At 37.1% G+C, this 23,841-nt stretch overlaps 1 protein-coding gene across 8 annotated transcripts in view; it reads right to left on the bottom strand.

Moving 5' to 3' along the window:
• Positions 1-23,841, bottom strand: part of NTNG1 (netrin G1) — a 146,115-nt gene that overhangs the window by 13,819 nt on the left and 108,455 nt on the right. Inside the window, exons 6-9 of one of the 8 annotated variants that reach the window (XM_039726340.1) lie at positions 23,550-23,615; positions 21,583-21,642; positions 16,378-16,545; positions 10,766-10,903 (exon numbers count right to left, since the gene is read on the bottom strand). The exons of 2 other annotated variants lie outside the window; for them this stretch is intronic. In XM_039726340.1, coding sequence (XP_039582274.1) covers positions 10,766-10,903; positions 16,378-16,545; positions 21,583-21,642; positions 23,550-23,615 — 432 coding nt within the window. The remainder of the gene's footprint in view (positions 1-10,765; positions 10,904-16,377; positions 16,546-21,582; positions 21,643-23,549; positions 23,616-23,841) is intronic. 5 more of the 8 variants (XM_039726342.1, XM_039726344.1, XM_039726341.1 and 2 more) reach the window with 5 other exon arrangements.

The raw sequence follows: 23,841 nt of genomic DNA, 5'->3' as shown, positions 1-23,841 counted from the left end.
TAACAATTTTATTAACAATTTAATTATTCTCTTTAGAAGCCAAGGTAATTATAAGGAGCTTGGCTTCTACCAGAAGTCTTTTAAATGGTTTTATCATTGACTGTAGTCCAACATAAGAGAAGGACAGGCCATAATCAACAAAACAATATCTCAAAATTGTGCAGAGTTGGGAGAAATTGAAAGAGCAATGCTGTAAATGTTTTAGTGAACATCATGGTACTTTTGTATGGGCTATGAGTCCCCTCTAAATTTACACTGTAAATGTTGTAAAGCTCTATTCACTCTCACAGTGAGTTTGTGCTATAAAAGGTGGTAATCAAAGATCTGACAAAAAGCTGGACTGCCATTTATGAGATCAAGCTTTTGTTCCTGATTTTATCATACCTATGTTCTCTGTTTCTCAAAATTTTTCCCTGCATGCTTAACCTGAAGAGGAATTTGAAATAGCTGGAAGGGCTGGTCCATGTCTCAGGGGTATGGGTCTGGGAGAACATGTTCATGCAGATATTTACAAGAGAGAAATGCAAGGAAAAGCTGAAGGGGCAGAATGTTTGCAGGTGATTTGTTGAGCCGGTTGTATTTGAGATGCACAAGTGAGTATCAAAAAAAACCCCAAACCAAACCTATTTAAAAGGATTCTTATAAAAAAATACATTGTTAGTAGCAGATGAAAAATTTCTATAAGAAAATACATGTACAAAGGGTAAATAAAAATGGTGCAGTTATGATGAAATGAAGGAAAAAAGAAAAGAGTACACATTCTCTGAGCTGTAACACATTAACTGAGCTGTAAGAACTGGTTAAAGTACCCAGGTAGGCCAGAAATGATTGAGCAGTTTAGTAAAATCATAAAAATTAGCCATTATTTTTTTTCTAAACATAGGAGAAGCCAGGCCTTCTAGAAAGGCTGTAGGCAAATAAATGCTTTGTAAGGTAGGGAAGGGAAAAATCTATTAACTGTGGAAGAGCCCTGGGAGGTTACCAGGCTCCTGCCTGTTGTGAGGGGATATGTTCTGGAGGTGTGTCTGAATGTTTATACAAACCATTATTTAAAAATGGAAGTCTGTTTCATCAGACCACCAGAAGCAAATATTACTGCTGGGATTTTTTTCCAAAAATGCAGAAACATCATTTTCACTGCTACTTGTGATTTTTCTAATTTTATTTCTTCTAATTGTCAGGATGGCTTGATTAACTACAAAAAAGGACCTGTGGCATGTGTGATATTTATAAAGATTTTCAAGGAGATGGAGAGGAACTAGAGACTGGCAATTAGAACTTCTGCAGCAGGCAAGTTAATGCAAAATGTGATGAAGAACAGAATTAACAGTTAGGTGAGTGAACATAAGTATGAAAGAGAGAAATAATAGTGTACAAACCTAGTAAAAGATTTTTTAAGGAATTGAGTAAGTATATGGATGCAAAAGATCAGGTTGACAATGTATCTTACTCTACAAAAAGTATTTTCCAAGATGCTCAGCAAGGATCTTTTTGTTTCCTTTTAATTTTTTTTTCTTTATGGAATAATTATAGCTTGAATAATAAGAAGCAGGCTAAGAATAGATGTCAGGAACTACTAATCAGTCTTATGGGGACTTACACATATGGAATTCTGCTAGAAAAGTGAGTGAAGCATGGTGTAATACATTTGCTTAGACTACAAAGGTATCGTGGCTATAAAGACCTTCAGAAGAATTTCTAAGGTGTGGCTGACAGAAATTGAGTGTTCAAGAGTAAAGTATTCCTACAGATTCTTGGCTGTACCATTTAGAAAAGGCACCTAAGAGTAGTTCAGGATGTTTTATTGAAAATTTTGACTTAATGCTCTTCATCAGTCAGAAAGGCAAATAGATTATTGAATTTTTCAAGGCAGGAAAAAGAGTGAAGTAGAAACACCACAATGCCACTATACAGCTTCCTGATGTGCCCATCTCTTGAACACTGCATGAAGTCCTGATATTGAAAATATATATATGTAGTACAACCATAAAAGGTAGAATGAAAAGCTGTCACAGCTATAAGCAGGCCATATAAAAGGAGAGATTAAATACATTATGTTTCTTCATTGTAAGAAAGGGAAGATAGATTGAAGAAAAATAAAATATATGTCTTTAAAATCACAGATGTTATGAAAAAGGTGAATTGGAAATGATTATTCATTTATTCTTCCTCTCAAGAACCAGGAAGGAACAACCAACCAGTTAAACAAAGATATTGAATTGTTTTTGTTGTTGTGAAGTTGTGCCCAGAACATTTGGATAACAAAAGTATGAATGTCTCAATAAGTTATTAGGCAAATTAGTGGCTGAAAGACTCACTGAGACCAATTAAATACGAGGATATTGATGAATTCTTTGGCTGAGAAAATCTGTCAACTGCACCTTCCAGCAGCTGGGTGCCTCTGCTGCCTGAAGCTCATACAGCCTGCAGGTGTCACACAGAGGGCACGGGTCCAGCTCAGAACAGCTTTAGTTCCTATTGTGAGGTGTTCCATTGCCTGCAAGCATGAAGATAAGCACATGACTCACAGGAGTGAAAGGTTTTGAAGACCAGCTCTAAAATGAGCCAGGTAAAATGGTCAGAAAATAGGGTGAAATGGGAACTGGGAAATGTAAAACAACACTTCTGTTAAGTGTTTTAGTTAAGAGCTCAGATCTTGAAAGGTCTTGATTAGATTCAGAAATTCTTTGCTGAAGTACTCGATGTATTGATACTAAATAATAACTCCCTTAGTTTAACTAAATTTCCTTAAAACCTTCAGTCTGAAATTTTTAACCCCACCTCTACAAATTACTCATAACAAACACCGTCAGTTCATCAAGACATCCGAAATATTTTGAACAAGTACGTCAAATAGTAGTACTATGTAAAAAAGGTCTTGAATTCCTTTGCTGTTAGCTACTACAATACTCAGCTCTGTAGAACTACAAATCTGACATTAGAAAGGCTGATTACTTTAGGATTACATCTATTCAGCATGTTTAAATTCAGAGTAGAAACACACATTATTAGGTGTGCCCCTATACCTAAAGTAACTCTGAAATCCATCAAAAGTACAAGCTAGTATTTTAAAATTTAAATTTACAGGTGGACAAAATCATATTATACCTACTTCCATGGCATCCACTTATAAATGTGTAATTATAAGGCATTTTTAAAAATTTAATACCACTGGAGAAGCTTAACTTCTGTTAGTGGAGGCTGTCAGCCCTTTGCAAGTTAAAACCCATCAGCTCCTTCTCAAGGAAACCTTGGTTTCCATACTGTTGTGATTGCACATATGTACAGGAAGTTAAAACAACAGCTACTGAAGCCTTGACACTCAGCATGTGCTGGTGTCAGCAATGCCATCAGTTCCATCAGTGCCAAGATAGGAAACCTTGGCTATCTTTATTTGCCTCAGGTCAGTAATTTTTATCTGCAGTTAAGTAGGATGGAGATGACTTTACTTACTTCCAAATGGTCCTTTTAAGGCCCCTTCATAAAAACGCCCCATCTGGGTGTGTCTGTGCCGCTACTGATCTCTTTATTCTGTCCTCATAAAAAGGCAGTGAGCAGGAAAATTACACAGAATCTATGGCCACTGAGCAGGCTTAAAAGGAAAGCGTGACAGATTTTTCAGAGGAAAAGGAGTCCTGCTCATCACTGTTCAAATGAACATTTAATAATTCATAACAACTGAGTTATAAGTTTCCCCTTCAATACGTTTCCAAATGTGAATAGATTAAGTAGTAATTGCTATCAAGCTTTATGTTCTATTTCATGTACCTAATAAAAGTTTATCTAGTGGAGCTTACTTTGTATCTTTTTGATCTATTCCTAACTGACTGCAATATACTCTATTAAAATATTTATCATTGTGCTATCAAATATTAACCATTTTAAAATCATCTGACTGAAGAAAACAAATAATGTTACTTGCTTAAGTTTTCATGAATTTCCTGTTATTTAGTTGTTCAGAACTCACCCCTGATATAGCACTAAAAATACACAAGATCCAAAAAATGTATTCACTCTCTTTGAATTGCGCTGTTTTGGAAATGCACTCTGCTCACATCCATCACCACTGTCTGATTTGGCTCTGCATGCAGAATCCTAGTTTTGTTCCCTGAAAAGCTATGATTCTGCTTCAGTACAAGACAATATTAGAGAGTTGTCGGTTTTTCTGTAGATTAGTGGATTTTTAAAACTATTTTAAGAGTACAGAATGTTGGGGTTTTTTTAAAGGTAACGTTTTTAAGATGTTTCCCTAATTATCCACCTGCTCATCCTTCTGAAATTCGGTGGCTTTGTCAGGTAAAAATATTGGCAAGTTCTTAGAGTGTAGAATGGTGTAGAGATGGGGAGTGATGTGCCACAGTTGCACGGCAGCCCAGCCCAGCCTGACTGGCTGCCAGGCTTCCATCCTTCCCCAGCTGAGTGGGTTATGCTCTCCCAGGGTGCTCCTGCTTGTTCAACCAGTGGATGATTCATATCACAGAACTAACATAGCAAAAAACTATTCTTTTTTGGTTAGTGTCCCGCTGAGTTAGATCTGAAATCATTCAGTGAAAGGTCAAACAACTGCCTGAGAGATTGCTAGGGGTGTGGGACTACATAGTGGGGAATTGGGAGAAGAGGGATTGCAGCACTTGCAATTAGAGCAGTTTGGACAGCCATGAAATAGCAGCTTTGAAGCTGACACTTGGGCAAGATCAAGAGGAGAACAACCTTTTTGCTCCAATCCAATCCCTCACCTTGCTGGGGAAAAATTGTTCTGTTAAAGGTCAGGTGTATAAATGTTGGTACTGAACCATTTCTTTTTGCTTTGGAAAAAGCAATTCCTGATCCAGGTTACCAGAGTAAATCTCCTGAAGAGCTGCAGTCTGTCAGGAGCCTGGTGCCTCTCAATAACATGGTAACTATGCAAACTAGTCCCCTCTTTTGAGCCTCACTCTCTGTTTGATTTTATTTGCCTGTTATATTCTTTGGCTTCTCCACACACAGGTATTACCTAATTCACAACCCCAAGGCCTTCCAGCAGAGATACTGACATTAGGTCCTTAAGCTCTCCCCAGTACCCCTCTAGCCTATTGCTTCTACAGGTTCTTCCATTTCCACAATATGCCACACACTGCTGTAGGCAGCAGTGCTAAAAGAAGAAAATTAAGGCATGGTCTCCAACCTAGACGTGCTGCAGGAATTATGCAGATCTGTGTAACTCTCTCAGAGCATCTTATGTTTTCATCTCCTCTGTGCTCTTCATAGAGGAGAGGTGCCTCACTTAATCATTTCTGTTCATATACAGTGTTTGTGTTCTGACATGTTTACTCTGACTAAAATATATTCTCCCCAGAGAGAGATCAACCTTCCTTTTCTCCTTCAAATATAGCATCTCATTAAAAAATAATAGCATTCCATGATATTCATACTTTGGTGAACAACTTTCTATGTATCCTAGTATGTGTATGAGTATTCTGTGGGCTGTGTATTTTGGAAGGAATGCATTAATAAGCACATTTGCATTGTTGTTTCTCAGGTTTAAAAGACCCTGGTTTTGAAAGGATATCAGGATGGCATTACACCTGTAAGTCACCAGCACACTTCCCCTGAGGCAAGCAGAACTAGTGTTTTGCATCATCTGAGGATCAGGTCTGATAATGCTGTAATTTTATTTGTATTCTTGCCTTGCTTGTCTTACATCTGTAAACCATACTTTGCTGAGAGTTGCAGAAGTTGGATTCTGGATTAATGTAAAGAGAATTATTCCGGATTTAAATTTGCAGCCATTTGAAGGAGAGTCTGTTCCTCTTGCATCCAAACCCCCCTATACACACACACAATTTCTTTAGTCTGCATAACAACCATGTAAAATAGGTATTTTGAAAGCAGTATGTTCTGTATAAAGATAAGGGACAGATGACTGTTCCCTGAGGACAACAATGCTCAGCCCCAGCAGAACTTTATCCTTTTGAAGAAATTCTTTACTTCCCTTCAGCTCCAAGTGTAGCAGTGTGCTTACAGTACCAGCCTTGGCACCAAAGCACAGCAGAACTGAAAGTATGTACAGCACCTGTGCAGAGGGGATTCCTACTGTATCCTGACCAGCTAACAGCATTAAAACTGCTATTGGTAAAAAGATATAAAGATAGATAGGTGGATCTTCTATGACTCCCACACAGGCAGTTACAAGGAAAAGGGAAAGCAGGGAACCCTGAATTCTGCATTTCTGTTTCTTCTTAGTTTTTTTTTGTCCCCTAGGCACAAGTTCAATGTGTAGGTATTGGACACATCTGTGTACAAACTGTAGAAGATCACTAACCTTCACTGGAGAGACCATTGCATTTATATGTATTTAATCTGTCCAGAAAGAAGTGCAAGGTGTAGTTTTTTGAAAAAAGATTTTAAAATAATTAGATGGTGTATGTCTTTTCCTCTTTTCTTGCTGAACGGTAAATCCAATCTTCCAAAAGCAAATGTTAATCTTACATTCCAAGTTTACAATTTCGAGTTCGATTTTCTTTGGCAACTCAATCTGCATGATGATTTTGATCAAATGCTCCAGCTTCTAACATTTGTAACACATGAAAAAATCCACACCTAAAAAGCTCATATTTAAAGAATCATGTAAAAAGTTAAATGCATGCTGTGACAGAATATGAATTATCTCACAGGCTGCAGAGTAATACAGGTTTATTCTGGAAGACTACAATCACTGAGTCCTATTTGAGCATTGAAGATAAGAGTGCAATCCTTTGCTTGCTTCTGTTTAAATGAATGACAAAGGGTAAAATGAGATACATTGTTCAGACCTTGATATAAGGCATCTGGCTGAAAACTCATTTGCTAATTGTTTAAGATTAGCACTATTGAACCAAGATAATTTAAAACACTGATTTGCTATGGGGTGCCAGCTACCATTGGTAACTCTCACTCACTCTAGGCCTTTGTAGTGCTGTGGGTTCAATGTGTTTACTTGCTTTTTATATGAAGGGAGATAGAGAATATTATTAATCATTGAACCTTCCCTCACCTTTTCCCCCATGAGGAACATGCCTAATGAAAATTCGAGCTGTGCTGCCAAACTGATATTGGCAAAAGATCTTTTCTTTGCCTGATTGGATAAATATGCAGCTGGTTTTGGAATCAATGCTTCTGTGAGTGAAATTAAAAGATGTTACTTTAAAATGCTGCTGTATGTATGCAATGGACTTTAGTCACCTGAAATGTCATGGCCAAGAAATACAGAAGACGCAAAACCGTGAGCAATACATGAATGGTCCTACTTATTATTTTGTACGTGTTTAAATGTTTTTGCCTTTGATACAGGTTCCTTTTTCCAAAAAACACTACGTTCAGTTAAAAACTGGCCCAAATCAACTGTAGTTGAAGGTTAAATTTCTTGCCAGGCTTGGAGCTTGTAGTTCTGTTTTAATGTTCTTTTTTAAAGGAAATCGTTCAGTTTCCGTAAAATAGAAAAATCAAATATATGCTATGCTATGTAATTTCTCATGTTCCAGGAGTTCTAAAAGGGTTTCAGGACCAAACTGTTCTGTTCTGAATTCATTCCTGTGCTTTAATCCTGGTGAGAAAATCCATTGTGGGTATGTGGCAGGGAGGCCCCGCTGAGCCCAGCACGTTCCCGCACGCCCACGCCAGCGGCCGCAGGGGTTCTGGGAAGGGCTCAGAAGCTGCGCCAAGCACAGCCACATCTATTGTGCCTCTTCTTCTGAGGGCAGCAAACCTTCCTGTACCAACCAGACCCCGCTGACCGCTACGTCTCTGCAGCACAAACCCTGAATGCAAGAAGATAACGGCTGCTATCACAGTGCTTTTTATCTGGGAGGCAAAGTCTAAAATTGCATCTGACCTCGGTGTGCGCAGAGACGCCAAGCAAGGAGTGCTCTGCCTGGATCCTCAAAGGGTTTAGATTAAATCACTAAGAGTGAGGTACCTAAATAAATAGTTCTGAGGATAATAGCTTCTGTGACTTCTACTTTGTGTGGTACAAAGTAGACTCCAAACTGTAATTTATCAAATGATACATTGTGGGCCTTAGAAAACACAACTTGGCATTTGTGTTGTTTTTTCTCTAATAGGTTTACTAATATATAGAATTATGACACTCCATTTACTTATAGAATCATACATGTAATTAAACTAGCTATGGTATAGATTTAAATTGTTTATTTATAGTCAAGCTTCTGTTTGCAGTAGGTCAATGGTTTTTAGCAACAAAGCTCCATAAGAATAGAATTTCATAATAATGCCAATAGCCTATGTCTAACAAAAAGTAAACAAGTGCATATTGGTCTGTTGAGTGAGTGTGTGTATCCATCTTTGCATATCTATGTTCCTGTGCAGCACAGGCTTAGGGAAAAACAGATCAAAACCACATGCTACGTGTCCAGACAAATAATCTTTTTGAGCTTTGCCAAGGCAACAGAATGAGTTCTTATTTTTCTTGTATATTAGGGTCTGCTTGCTTGCCTGGTCATTTGTTTAGAATTCAATGGGAAAATAAGAAAGCTAAAACTGACACTGTACAAAATTAAATTAATTGGAATTCTGTTCCTCCATGATAAGACTTGAAATGAGATTTAAATCAGTGTGTGGTTGGTAAAACACGACAATTTGATGTCTGTTCCATAAAACTGACAACCGCATCTAGTTGTTTTTCTTCTGAAATTGATCAGATAATTTGTTCAAACTTGGAGAATATCTGACAGTTACACAATCAGACTGAGATTTGTTCAGAAAATTACAACATAGTGAGGGAAACTCAATTAGTTTTGTCAGCAAATATAAAAGCACTAGCTTGCATTTCCAGAAACTGTCCAAAGCTTTTACAATACTCTTGATTCAGCTAAAATTAAGCTAATTATATGCTGGGCTCAAAAAACTCCTCATTAAAAGAACATTATTTGCCGTGTAATGTCCAAACCCGAAAATATAGGAAGTACTGAAATTAATAAGTAATTGCTTTGACAAACTGGTGTATATATATTACTGTAAAATTTGCTCAACAGTCCTCCAGACTTGTTCAGTACCTCAGGTACTTAATATCTTTTTTTAAACCCACTGGGTGGACACAGTGGTAGGTTTTCTTTATTCAAATTCTATGCAGAGAACCATACTGATTTCTGTTTTCGCTTTTTTGCCTTGTAGCTTGGGTCACTGCAGTATTTCCAATGCTTCATAAATTCCAATGGTTATTTTGCCAGTGTCTAGGATAAGGTATAGGGTGGCAACAACCTTCTTCTGCATATGGGGTGAAAGACAGAGGGAGACCACTTATTTCTGAGTGTGTTGTTTGGGAGGTAACTAGGATCTGATTTGGTGAAGAATTGGTAATAGAGAACTTTGAAACTTGAAACATTACTTCACCTGCTTTCTGCTGCAATTCTAACTGCCCAATAATTTTGTGAATCATAACTCAAGTAGAAGTATCTGGAAAATGAGCACAGTCAACAACCACATGTGAAAAGTATGGTTTGGTTTAAATGCCCTGCCAAATACAAACAGGAGCTTGCTGGTAGAAGCTGAGGAAGTCCAGTTTTCTCAGGCTGCACTGAACAGTGTTGCTATGCAAGCCATGCAAAAGAATGCAAGCTTATTTTCTTTTCATATACTCTCGTTAATGTTATTTGGTTAATTATCACAATATTTCCTGAAATTATTTATTGATTTTCTTTCTCAATATAATTTGTTGTGTTGTCACAAGTCCAGCTTTTCTGCTTCAGAGGTACTCATCACTTGGATAGGCAGTGGTAATCTCTAGCATTATTGCCTTTTTTAAAAAATACATAAGATTTGCATTTGGTTTTGAGTATTTAGAGCATTTGTATGTCTATTGACCAATTTTATAATATTTGTCTAATTGGTCTCAGTAATTACTGACAGTAATTACTAATTGGTGTCAGTAATTATTTTCTCGTGTTTCTCAGTCTTAAGAATCAAAAGCAAGCTCTTGTAGAAATCTGTCTTTACTGTGTGTGTGGTTAAGAATGCAGGCAGTGAGAGAAAATGGAAGAAAAATATGAGAGGACTCTCCAGAGTTTCTGGAAGTAGATGATCAAAACTGTTAAAAGAATAAATCTTAAGTAAATTACTATGAACAAAATTTGCAGTAAAAGTCTAAATTTGTATATACTGAAGTGATATTTCTACTCACTTGTTTACAAAACCCATTAACCAGAAGAGAAGCAAAATATATCACTAAGCATTGAAACAACATGTGTTCTAACACCGTTTAAGGAAAATTTCAGCTCTTATTTTTAAGGAAGTGTACTTCCATTTTTTTCCAACCATTAGCTTTCATCTAGTTTTCACTAATTATTACAGGTACCAAGCCAGTGTTTTGCAGTTATTGTCCAGGGATAGTTTAAAGCATAATAAACTTAGAAGCTGAAGTTTAGGACAGAAAAACGTGAACATGCAGAGAAATCACCTTCTTTGTTTTAGTAGGAATTCTGAATTTGGAAGTAATATACTGATGTTTTAGTATACAAAACTTACTTCACAGTTGCCAAGACGAGTATTTACCTATGGCAGCAGGAGCTCCTCCGAGTGTTAGTGGGAGAGAGAGAGGACACTGGGAGTGCATTGAATTAGCTGGATGGCACAGTCAGTGCCCTCAGCTGGGAGTCTCCCAAGGGAGAGTGCATTATGGCACTGCTACAGCCCAGAGCTTTTGCTCTTTCTCTGCTCCCAAGAATTGGCACATGACAGCACACGGACGAGAGGCAGCGGAGCTGCAGGAGAGGGGCGACTCTGAGTTACTTACGTTGACAGCCCAAGCTGTGCCAGATATATCCCGGCAGACATTTATCACATTTAGGCCCTGATGTTCCCTCCTTACACTCACAAAATCCTCTGTCATTACAGCGATCATGGACTGAACCAAAAGGGTTACAATAACAGTCTGCAGAAACAAGACAACACATACACACTGGATTCAGGTCTACATGTGGAGATAATTCATTCAAAACCAATAAAGGGTGCATTTCCAGTGCTAAAGGTAAAGGAAGACTGTCTATTAAGAACATCTACTGTAGTGAATATAATTACTACATGTCCATTTATTTGTTTGCATGTGTCATTTCAGGAAGAGATGTTTTATGATGCATAGAGAAAAAGTAAACAGAAAAGATTTAAAGCAGAAGATACCACGGTCTTGAGAGTAAGTGATTGTAACATATTCTCTTTGGCAAGAATATTTTTGACAATTTAATGAACATTAGAAAAGCTTTGTATAGTATGGATATATCCATGCGCCATCAGGGTGAAATGTTTTGCTTTATTAAAATAGACTTATCTGTATTACTCAATATTTTCAGAAGTGCTAGATGTCTTTACAGGGCTATATAAATGCACTTTACTTATTTCCAAGATAGTCTTCCTTTATAGGTTTGAGCAGTATAATAATTTAAGTGAATATTTGCCATTAAATTGATGAGATTGATTTATCAGTGACATTAATAAACCTTTTGCGTATTCTGCAATGAAAAGCTTGAGGTGAGCACTAATGTAATGCAAAACCCTTAAGAACAGGCTTTATGCAGCCATTTTAATTTCTCTCATCTCCCAGCGTGCAGATGGAAAATGCAGTGAGGCTCATTCCCCGCTGTATATTTTTCACATGTGTTCAGCTAATTAAAGAATAAGTAGGGTAACACATTTCCTCCCACAACACTTACTGTGCTGTTCATTCACAGCCCTTTTCTTTAATGTGATTACAATATCTGTGTTCAGCTTTCAGCCAGCTGAACAAAGGCAAAGAGCTCAGAGAGCTCATTTTTGGCATTCCTGTTCTTCACATTGGTTATTTATATTTTGTTTTCAAATGAAGGGTTATCTCATTTTTATGTAGACCCATGTAGACCCAGAGTAACTTCACTGTTAACTGAGATCACAGACTCCTTTTGGAAGCATCTGATCTCTGCTTTTTCCTGATTTGGGGCAACATGCTGGGAGTCTGGATTTATATTTTTGTGAATCAGTGCTGCTTTGATGACTATATCTGGCAATTGTTCCCTAGCATAAGGTTAAACCTTAGTGGTACCATAAATGAAAAAATGGAGTTGAACTGGGAAGTTACATATGTATAAATCTCCAATAAAAAAACTAACAGGAATAGAAATTACCAGAAAGACATTTGTCATCTCTTGTCTCACTGTTTATTAACTATAAATTACAGATGGCACTTTGAACATTTGGGATGCTGAAGAAGAATAGTTACCTTTGGCAAAAGGGTTCCACAATAATAATAATAGAATCAATTAGCTGGCAACATTCATTAATGAAGCACAAAACTGACATGCCAAAAATACTGTGCAAGGCTGAGTATTACAGCAAAGTGAGTGCCTTTTGAAAAGCTGGGAATTCTGATGTTAATCAGATGTATCAAATGCTTATGTAAACAGGCATAGACTTGAGATACATTCTGAATGCAGGAAGTAAAATTTGCTTCAAGAGTATTTATAGAAAACCATGAAAGACAAAAACTTGGAATTTCATTAAAAAACAGGGCCCAATTCTTGTTAAAAACAACTTTGTGAGACATAATGAAGTTACAGTGATTTAAACAAATATTTGTGAAGGAAATGTGATACTGGATGTTATATTTTCCAGAGAACAAGACCCTGAACCAGTGAAACCTTTCCTACTGAACTCTGTCACATAAACATGTAGGAAGTTCCAGGCCCATATCATGCTATTGAAGGGAAAGTAAATAGTAGAAACAAAGTTTTAAGCCAGGCCATTTTGCAAAATTAGTCGATCCAATCAGAACACCCAACAGACTAATTCTAGCTTCCATCTTTCCCAATTGATACCACAGTAATATAACCTACAGAACATTCAGGGTCATTGTTCAACACAAACCACAATTTTTGGAACACTTCCCAAGGCCTACCAAATACTTAAGACATCACAAATCTCAAAGGTCACAATTTCAGTGTGCCACAGGGAGGCAGCGAGTATCTCCAATGCCCTTGCAACAACAGGGCACTAAATAACACTAAACTAACATTCCCAGATCACCCTAATAAGCAAACCACACACAGGTTCCAGGGTGGGGGAAAAAGCCCCTGCAGATCTGAACCAAGAAAGAATTTCCATCCTAACCTTCATCTGGGAACTATTTGTAAGGATAGGAAGATAACAGAAATGGTAATCTGTTCACTGGGCTTCACTCTATCAGTGTGATGCTTCAAACAAAACACAATGAGCATAAATAAGAAAGGAGGTGAGGAAATGGGCTGAGGCTTGCAGGCTTATTAGTTGGGGCTGACAGTGGCTCCAGGACAAACCTCAGGGCTAACTTAACCACGTGTCATTAGGGCTTCTGGTGCTAGCTAAAGCTTGAGGCTGACTGACTGCAAGGGTGGCTTTGTTAGAAGTGTGACAGAAATCACCAGTTCAGTATTTATGCTGTGAGGCAAAGGCCATGTTTTATTACTCTGGGTCTACCTGGTGGTTTCCATGCTATCCTTGCTTGTCAGTGTGTGCATTCACTGAAAGTCACTCGGGCTTTATCAAGAAATAAAAAACTCTCCAAGCTGTTAAATTATTTTTCATACCGAATGAATAATTTTTAACTTCAGAATACTTTGATTTATTCTGAAACTGCAGTTGCCCATATGAGGTGATTTTGCAGTTAACATAGAAATCCACAAATTTTTGATATTTCATTTTAGGAAATAAAATCTATTTTGCTGCTAAAGAAATTAAGGGCGTCAATAATTAAGATTTAAGCCCACTGTATAATACATTGCATTTGGCTCACTGGTAAAAAACCTTTTCAGTATTTGAATTCTTTATTCTTAAAAATTAAGCATTTTACATTTTCTCCATTGATTTAGCATCAGCTAAGATTCACAGATTTGTTATCCATGTACTTACCATATGTATTTCCATATATATCAAACTGTGAAGCAGTTTTGATAAATCAGAGCCAAAGCCCTGTTAGCTGCCATTAAACTAGCTTATCCAAACATTTGTTACCTTTCTACATATATGGCTGAAGAGGAAAGAATTAGCCTGAAAAAATGACTTTCATACGGGAATAAGACTTGCACATATCACTGCAAATCTGCTTATTAAAATGTTCATGCCAACATTTCACTTGTAGTTAAACCACAGAACACTGCTTTTAAACTCGGAGAAAAGAGAAATGAGCGTTTCCAATAGAGCAAGACTGTGCTTGACCTAGAAGGGTGGTGAATCCATCAGCTCTCTCACAGGTGAAAATACTCCACATTTTGCCCAATTAAATCTTAGGAGCCCCAGATCAAGACAGCACTTTAAGAACAAACTTCTCTGTTTTCTGAAAAGTGCTTTAGGTGTCTGTTCATTTCACTGACTTTACACAAGAAGTAGGAAAGACCTCTAAAGTTGGCAAATCAGTTAGGACACATACATTCGAAACATACATTTTGTATGGTAACTGTGATCTGGAAAACTGTCTTAGTCCAGCAAGAATGTTATTTATTTCAAATTAATTATGTAACGTGTAGAAAACCATGGTTTGATCCTATAGTTATTTTACATGGTGCAATTCTCAGGGGAGCACAAGAGAATTCTGCTTGCATTAAGGTGGAAAGTCAGCAAATGTTTCACATTGCCTTTTTTTTCTAAATAAAAGATTTAAAATTTTATTTCCTTAGTATCTTGGCAATTTTAAAGTGCACAGTTGTCTTCCCATGACATTTTAAATATATCACTTATAAATTAATTTAAAAATTACTTATTTTTGGCTTTTTGTTTGCTAACTTCCTTGTCTTCTGTAGCTGCAGCTGCTGTCTTAGCATTTCAGTGTATATGGGAAAACAACATACTGAATGAGCTGATGAAAAATTCCAAACAGACCAATTTAGAGTTGTATTCATTAGGCCTATTTAGGCAGCTGAAATTATACAGCCCTGATGTCACACCAATGATGTCTATCATTTACATCAAACAAATATGTGGGACAGTAGTTTTTTTCCAAGAACATTTGATTGTGTTAATCCTCAGCACAGTCATACAAAATCATGACTTGCCTACTAAAGTTCTTATTAGCTCTGACTAATTACTGGCAAAGGAGATCATGCATTTCCTGAATGCATTGCCAAGCAAAGTTAAAAGAAGGACACATGAAATGCAGTGCATGGATGGATCTGGGTGTTTATCACAAGATAAATATGTAAATCTGCCAAGTTACAAACTCAAACAAATAACAGCAATCTGAATAGTTTCTGGCTTGAATCTCAGCAATGGATTATAAATGTGTTAAAATGTAATTTATTCACCTGTAGTATGTTTTGATTTTACAATATCTGCTAACTACTCTCTGCTTCCTGGAAGATGGAAAGAAAAAAAAAAATCACATTGAAAATCCAGAACAGGTCCTAATCTGCTAACTACTCTCTGCTTCCTGGAAGATGGAAAGAAAAAAAATGACATTGAAAATCCAGAACAGGTCCTGCTGGTGCTTATGTCTATAAGAAACATGATATTAAATTCTCCATCTCTGTTTGTTATTGGAACAATGTCTTTAGTAAGTTAAACAGTGTCTTTATCTGTTAATTACTGGTCATTGTGCAAAGCTTCCTTTATTGACTATGTTCAGGCTTCACCTAACTTTGTTGTATACTGTCTGTGGTCACATGAGAACAATGCATATTCTTCTAGGGTGCTAAGATCTTAAATTTTTTCCTAATATGCTTTTCTTATTATGTTCTAATATTTTCTCTAATTCTGCAGTTTGAATATTTATAACAGATGCTTGTTCTAAAGCATTGTTTTCACCTAGGAATCCCTTTTCTAAATTGACACTGTGTCACACTGATTTGACAAATTCTGTTCTTAACCTCACGGGCATCGTTTCCTCCTCTAAGTAGAGGGGAGGTAACAGTGCATTTACAACCCTGCGTCTGGGAGCAGAATTAGCTACAACATGTGAAATTTAGTGAATAAAAGGGATTAACAGAGGTCTCTCTGTTCTCTTGATGGAGCTGGCAACCTTTGTAGGTATCCAGGCAAGTATTCAAGAGTCTACTAGTAATTGCAAAAGTCAGATTGGGACCAGGTATTTAAGACTCAACTCCTTAATTTTCATGTGTGACCCCAGTGTGGCTCCCTCCTGTGTAAGGAGAGCACATCCAGTGTCTCAGGGGTTTCTGGGGAAAGTCTAACCAGGACCCATAGCCAGGGAGATTTTTTATCATTTACAGATTCAAAATGCCTCCTTGGGGCTACCAGGGCAATAGAAATGAGGTGAGAAGTCTACACAGATGTTGTGATCCATTGAAAAAGCTCATTCTGGCTTCAGTACAAGTAAGCAGCAGTGGTCCCTAGCAGCTGCCAGGAGCTGAAAAGGCACAGAAGAAAAGGCGCAGTTATCCCGGGACTGACCTATGCACACATTTTCATCGTCCAGCTCTGCAGAAGCATTTCTGAAGTAGCCCAGCCTGCATAACTCGCAGTGCTGACCTCTAGTGTTGTGCTTACAGCTCACGCAAATGACCGTATTGAGCAGCTCGATGTAACTGCACCGGTTGGAGTGCCCGAAGCATTCACAGTCTTTCAAGGAAGAACAGAAATGTATACAGAGTGTATACAGCAGCAGAGTAATAGCACATTACATGCTTAGTTAAAATGAACCATGAGCAGAAGTATGAATGAATGGCACATACATGTTAATCAATGTAATGGACAGCAGCAGATGTTTATCTGCAATGGAAGTGGAGCTGGTTTCAGGCAGGTTAGCGTGACCCGACAACCATGGCATGACGTCGGAGGTTGGCTGTTGTTGGCAGACCTGATGGAACTGAAGCATTTGCAGTTGTAAACCTTTCAGGGTTACTGGAGGTTCAGTTTCCGCTGAGAGAAATGCACATCTTTTTTGCACATTAGAGATGAGTATAAATCAAGACCTGGGAAAAACCTCCTCGTATTAACAATGCTAAATTCAGTGGACAAAATTGTCAAACTTAATTATGATTAAATCCACAGCTGTAAGTAAAATAATTTTTTTTTTTCCTGACAGAAATGGAGAGTGTTCAAAAATGCTATTGAACTCGGGGTGCTATAACTAGTAGGCACCTTGAGAACCAGAGTGTTTTATTTAATGGCCAAACAAATCTCTAGTTTGACAATTTTGGCCAACACCTCCTAAAACGATTAACAGTGAAGAAAAGGAAGGAAAACAGTTATTGGAGAACTACATCAACTGTACTTTTGAGGTAAGCATTAACCAGTTTTTGTATTCTGAGATGAAAACCATCTGGGCTAGAAAGAATATGATAATTCTGAAATGTGTATTGATTAGAAAGCATGCTTATTGCAGCCATCTGAAATGAAGTTGGCATGACAGCCACTTTAAAAAACCCCTTCATTAAATATAGAATGTTAGTGCCTTTTAGTCTTTAATCACGAGCAATACTTGGCTTTATACAGAACAAAGAAAAAATCCGAAATTATCCATAACATTATAGAAGACACAGCTCTACTTTGTGTAGAATACTTGTGTAAGCCTGATCACTCAACTCTTGGGATTATGAGCCCAGAATGAATGCAGGAAAGGTTACTAAGATGATCAGAGAAGTTGAGTCTAATTAAAAAGTGAAGACTAGGAAAATTTGCCTTGTTTAGTCTAGCAAACTGATGATAGAAGGCATCACCTTCTTGTACAAATACAGCAAGGAACTAAGCCTCCTGCCGTCCTAATGGTCAACACTGGCACAGTAACAAATGGTGTTAACTGGCTACTGGGAAATTGCAGCTGGAAATTAGATGATGATATCTAGGCTTTAGGGAAGTGAGGTTGTTGGACACTTTCTGCTTGTCACAAAACACACTGATGCTTTACAGATACTTTACAGTTTATTAACTGGTAGAATAAATTACAGTATGTTTCCTGCAACAATGGAGCACTGGAGGCAGTGACTTGGAAGGGCTTTGAGGTCTTGAAATTATCTTGTAATTAGATAAAGCTGTAGCAGAGGGTGTTTCCATGTATGACAGAGACCAAGTCCCCTGTGCTGCCTTTCCTCTGGTATGCTCCTGATTATGCTGGGCCACCTGATCATCCCCCTGACTGGGGGAGAGTAGGGCATCACAAACAGTATTTGAGCCTGTCTGTATTTTTGTAATGAAACATCAGTCACAGTACGTGTTTCTGAGTATGCTCTGCACTCCCAATACATGGATATTTCTTTGGCTTTTGTCTGATGTACTGGACCATAAATAGATTGGAACGTAAATGGATTAATTTTTTTTAGACACTTAGCACAACATATGTTTCAATCTTGAGAGCTGCCTTTCTGCTGCCAGAAAACATTAATCCATTTTACATATACGCATTTAGTTAACATATATTTCTTGTTCTCATCAATGTTATTCTGCTAAACCAGTGTTTTGTGGTTCTGATGCTAATCTGATAATTTTGATGCCAGTAACTGCTGGAGTACAGGAAAACATTTGGTGTATCAGTCTCAGTATGTTACCACTTGACACAATTGAGTAGGGAGGAAAAAAATGTTAGTTTGTGGTCTTTTGCAGCTGGTCAGTCTGATTCAGCATCTCAGCCAGCCACCCTGCAGCATTTTTCTCCAAGTATATCCATCTTGCTCAAGTGAAAACTGCCTGTGTGGAACAGATGAGATCTAAAAGTGGAAAATAGCACTAGCAAACAGGAGTAATGGAAAATTGGTGTGATAATGTTTGTGTTTGATTTTTAAAGTAAGAAAGACTGACTAAAGATAAGCAATCCGAACTTTGTGAATTCAAGATTCAGAAGCAAGGCTGTCAGTCTTTCTGTCTGACAAAGGATCTGTCTTCTGCTACCAACAGAGAATTTGTTTTGGTGAGATGATACTATATTGGTATATTGGTCAGACTTGTTGCTAAACATTTTCACTCCAGGTGAATTTAGAGGAAATAATTTGCCTATATACTATAAAGAAAAGCTGACTATGCTGCAATATCTTTTGTATTTAAGGCAGCAAGAAAGAAACTGAAAATAGTTCATGAATGAATGACTGAACTATTTCCACTCTGAAACTGCAATACAACCTTCAATTATATTACTACTACACATAATTAGCCATAACAGCACAAAAACAAAAGCTGCATATTAAGCAATTCACTCTGTAACACAGGGCCTGCTCCAAGTTATGATTTGGAGTGAAGAAACCTCTAATAATTATGAAGCACTCGGATATATGCACATGCTCTGAAACCTATGCAGGAGGACTGCTCAAGTTCAGAGGAGGGTCATTAATATTTAAGGTAAACAAAGAGACCAAATTTTAAACTTGGTTGCAATTCTATGGGTATTGCTCTTTCGTAACAACTGTGCTGTGTGAAACAAAGTCTTTGTCTCAAAGTTAACTAATGCTAAGATACAGGAGTGCTCTAGTAGTCTTCATTACACAAGTAAATTCTACATGGTGTAGAAAAAAACACAATTAACTCGAAAGCAGTCCAACATCTGATCAAATGTTAGCAATGGCAAAAGGAAAAAACAAACAAAAAAAGGAAAGTAATGATTAAATCACTTTTGTGACAATGTTTGCTTCTCCCCTGCCTCCCCACCACGTTGTTTGTTAGTGCAGTAATTTTTTGCTGTTGGCCTGGTCAGTGAATCATATTTACATCCCTCTGTGCTTACAAAAATAAGCTATGTAAAAAGTCCTCCTCTGATTGAAATGGAATTACTTTTTCTACTGGCTACATGAGGTGCTGCCCTAAGCCACTCAGACACAGCACACAGAATTGCATTCAGCACTGTGCCAGCTGGGAAGCTGTCAGTGCTGTACGGCCCTTCCAGCATATCGTGGTTCACCTTAACCAGAAAGTATTCTGCTTGTTAGACCTGTCAGAAGCACAGCTTAGGGTCTTTAGGCACACAGCTCTGGCTAGCAGCCTAAAGCACTGTCACGCACTGGCAAAGTCATGCAAACACTGAAGGAGATGGGGGAAAAGTCTCAAAATCAGGCTGCACATGGTTTACCAACCATTGTGAAATGACATGAGCTTCTTACAGTGACAGAAAATGCTGCTTTCAGTTCTGAGTACCACATGTCAGAAAAGACACAGATAAGTTGAATAACAATAAGGAGTGAATGGTTCAGAAACTAAAAATCTCAGAGAAGAGGTAATGACTAGATAGGTTTAATGTGAAGGAAAAAGGGATTGCCATGTTAGATGTGATCATTGTTTTTGGCTGATTCAGGAACTGTCAAATCCCTTACAAACTCACAGAAGCATTGACTCTCTGAGCCTCCCTGACTATTTTCCAGTGCAATGATTTTATTGAAACAATCTTGATTCTGTTGCAGAAAGCATGATAAAATTACCCACTGAAGCAGGCTCACAAAGTTGATAATCTAATTGTTTTGTTTCTATAAATTGAACACTTTCCCCCCATTCTAATGCTATGCACTTACATCTTTTGAGATAACATACTGTTATTGTAGGGATGAAGTTCAGCTGAAGCTTCAGCTACAACCATTAAAACATGAAATGTCATCACATGAAACAATGATAAACACACATGGAAGGGTAGCGTCATTTCTAAACTAAGACAGGTTGCATGAGACAGCTATTAGTGTCACTTTTTAATTAAAAGCACAAAGCATATTTCAAGAAAAGTGCATTCACAAATCATTAAATTATTTTTTCTTTTTCATTTTCCAGTCACTCCGTGCTCCTCCTCCATACACTAAGGCAAACAAAGGAGATTTCATTGTAACCTTAGAAATTACCTGCTTCATAACAAACAGTATGGTTCATTACCATGATCTCATCAAATGGGTCAAACTAAGTTCAGAAATTTCTTAATAACCCTTTTCCTTGTTCGTATGTATTTCAGGAATAATGAGATATTCACAATAGCTGCAGAAAGACAAAACATCTTCATACATACTCTTTACAGATAAATTGATGAGGAAAAACAATGAAAAGATCTCAGGGTTCAGACTGTGAATGACAGATATGCAAATGAAACAGGTTGCCTGTAAGTCAGAAAGAATATTGGCATCCTTTATTATATTCATAAAATTCCATTATTTTTATAGAACACTAGAACGTCAGTTCAAAATGTAATGCCTGCACTCTGAATTTGCACACTTACAATAAAATGAAGACATAAGGCACACTTACAATGCATTAAAAGACATAACAATGCATTACATTCCATGGCATTTACAGATACTTCTTGAGGACATGGACAATTGATGTTTTATGGATTGTTTGCCCTCAACTAATCTGCTTATGTTTCCTCTTTTACAATTTATGCATATCACTGAGGAAAACAAGACTCCAGTAAACATCTGCTTTCTAGGCAAGGATCTGAATAGTCATATTCATACATTTAACTCCTTTAAAAATAAATGCCATGTCACTTTATTTGCCACCAACAACTGTCTAAGAAGCATATTTATTTTTCTTTGTATGGCTTATGTTTATGTGACTTAATGCTTCTGTTGTACTCAATGAAGATGCCTCACCAGTAAACTAATGGGTACACTCCACAGATATTCCAGATTCATACAGTGCAATGTTTTCACAACACAGAGCACTATGGGATCGCTGTATGAATCCTAGAATTCCTACCTCTCTTGTGGTTTGCAACTTGAACAGAAGAAACAGTTGACATAGCTAATTTGGGAGCAACTGGATAGGTAATAAAATGAACAGCAAATTAGAAAAATTACCATAAAGGAACAAATCAAAATATTAAGATAAACATGTTTATTCTCCAAATTTTGAATTTAACAATGGTTATTTTCTTGTAAGGAGAGGGTAAAGTTACAGAAAATGAGTTATACATTATCAATTATGAATTATTTGAGCTGTAACATCCAAGATCAAGACAGGGAATGTAATTCACATCTATGCACTGTGGCAGTTTTGTGTTAGAGGCTATTTGGTGGTTTCTCCCAATCCATGACAAATGACTATATGGTAACCAGAGTGGTCTGAAAAGGGTTTTATTGAATTTGAATGCATATTTATTCTGGCCAATTAGCATAAACCTAAACCCCACAATAAAATATTTAGATATAGGCAGATTTCTGTAATAATTCTTTTCATACATTATCCTTAAATGAAATATTTAATCTACACTATATGTTAAAGACTGTAACAATATGCTGCAAACACACAAAAGCTGAATAGAAATGCTTTGAAGTTTTTGTGTTTTGTGCTCCCTACCAAAACAGCAAAACTAAATTTACTTCAACTCTTATTTTTGGGGAAGAAACACTGAATAATTCTGTGCTGTTCAAAACATATTTTGTAATGAAGTTAGATCTTGGATCACACACAGTATAATTAAGCAATGAAATCCATTAGAAATGCTAAGTATAATTTAACTGAGAATGTTTTAATTCAAAATTCTTCTGAATAACATAGGCTAATCCTTACAGAGAGCAGAGGAAAAGAGATCAGTCTGGATGGGGTTTTTTGTTTGTTTAAAAAAGACATGCAAAAACTTGGGCAATACAGTGGAGCTAAATGAAATTGGAATGCTAGGTATTACATTATCAGGGATGCTTTGTTTTAAATATATGGTGAATAGTCCAAACTAAAGTACATTTGTAATCCTTACATAGAGCTTAGATCAATTTCTTCAGTTTTGTTGGGCACATAGAAACTTGCAGGCATAACATGGAAGATTTCACATGCACATGGCGTATGTTTGATTTGGTGATTGTGATCCAGACTTAATTACAGCCCTTCCCCTGTAATTCCCAACAGATTCCCAATACATCTCATTTAGTTTAGTGGCCATTGTCTAGATTGCCTTTTCATTAATTTTATCCTCCACCTCTGCGTGTTACAGCACAGAAAGGACACCCTTTGAACATGAAAGCAAGCCACAGGCCAGATTTCTGCAGGGACTTTTGGGGGAGGAAAGGGCAGTAAATAAGAACAGAAGGAAATTATTTTTATAATGAGCAATCACTTTGCAATGTGAAGTATAGCTGAATACTTCTTCAACTAACAAAGAATCTTAGTTTTATTAGTCATGTTAAAAAGTAATTTTGTTTCTTTCAGTGCTAATCGTCATATCACAGTATGTGAGCAATTTTTTGTGTAGCACTCAAATTGTAGAAAACCATGGGTCTTTCCTGCAGAGAACTTGCTTGTATTGTGGATGGCATGAAAGCTGAGAATGTTTCTCAGCTCACTTGGGAAAACAAATTGGAAACAAGACATTAAAAATCCTTTTGAGGCCGACAGTGACAACCTTTGTTCACTTAAAAATCTTAAAACTTATTCAAAATACAGATTGTGCTACCTAAACAGGTCCAAAATTGTCGTGGGCTTTCTGTGTATCATAAATTTTAATCTGTATGTCTGCTATTCCCATATTTGCAGTAATGTGCACAGTCTGAGTGTTGGAAGACTCCCTTTTCAGGTAAGGTTTGCTTTATAGTTATTTTCTCACAGGATAGCATTACTTAGCACCAGAGAAAAATTAGTTGGAGTATCATTGTTACTACTTTTTACCACGTGGGACTTGTTGAGAGCAATTTCAGTACCTTTAGACCACTAAGAATTTCACAGCATCCTACCTTGGTTTGGTTTAGAAACCTCAAGGGAAGAAATATTCGGCCATATCCTATCAAACTTTGGAGGATCTGCATGCATCAGGAAAAATCAGGTTTTGTTATTTACATCTGTGATATTGTTCTAAACAGGCAAGCATATGGACAAAGACAGAGATTACACACAGCTATTACTGGACTAGTCTAAGTTGCACTAGAACAGAACATGACTCCACAGTGAACAAGAAAACAAGCAATTGATGATTCCCAAAACACCAAATGGACATAAAATACTGTGCATAACAATTCCTCTTCTGTG

Source organism: Passer montanus, unplaced genomic scaffold (genome assembly GCF_014805655.1).
Source record: "Passer montanus isolate IOZ18808 unplaced genomic scaffold, ASM1480565v1 scaffold58, whole genome shotgun sequence".
Lineage (NCBI taxonomy): Eukaryota > Metazoa > Chordata > Aves > Passeriformes > Passeridae > Passer > Passer montanus.
This window is presented reverse-complemented; position numbering and strand designations above follow the sequence as displayed.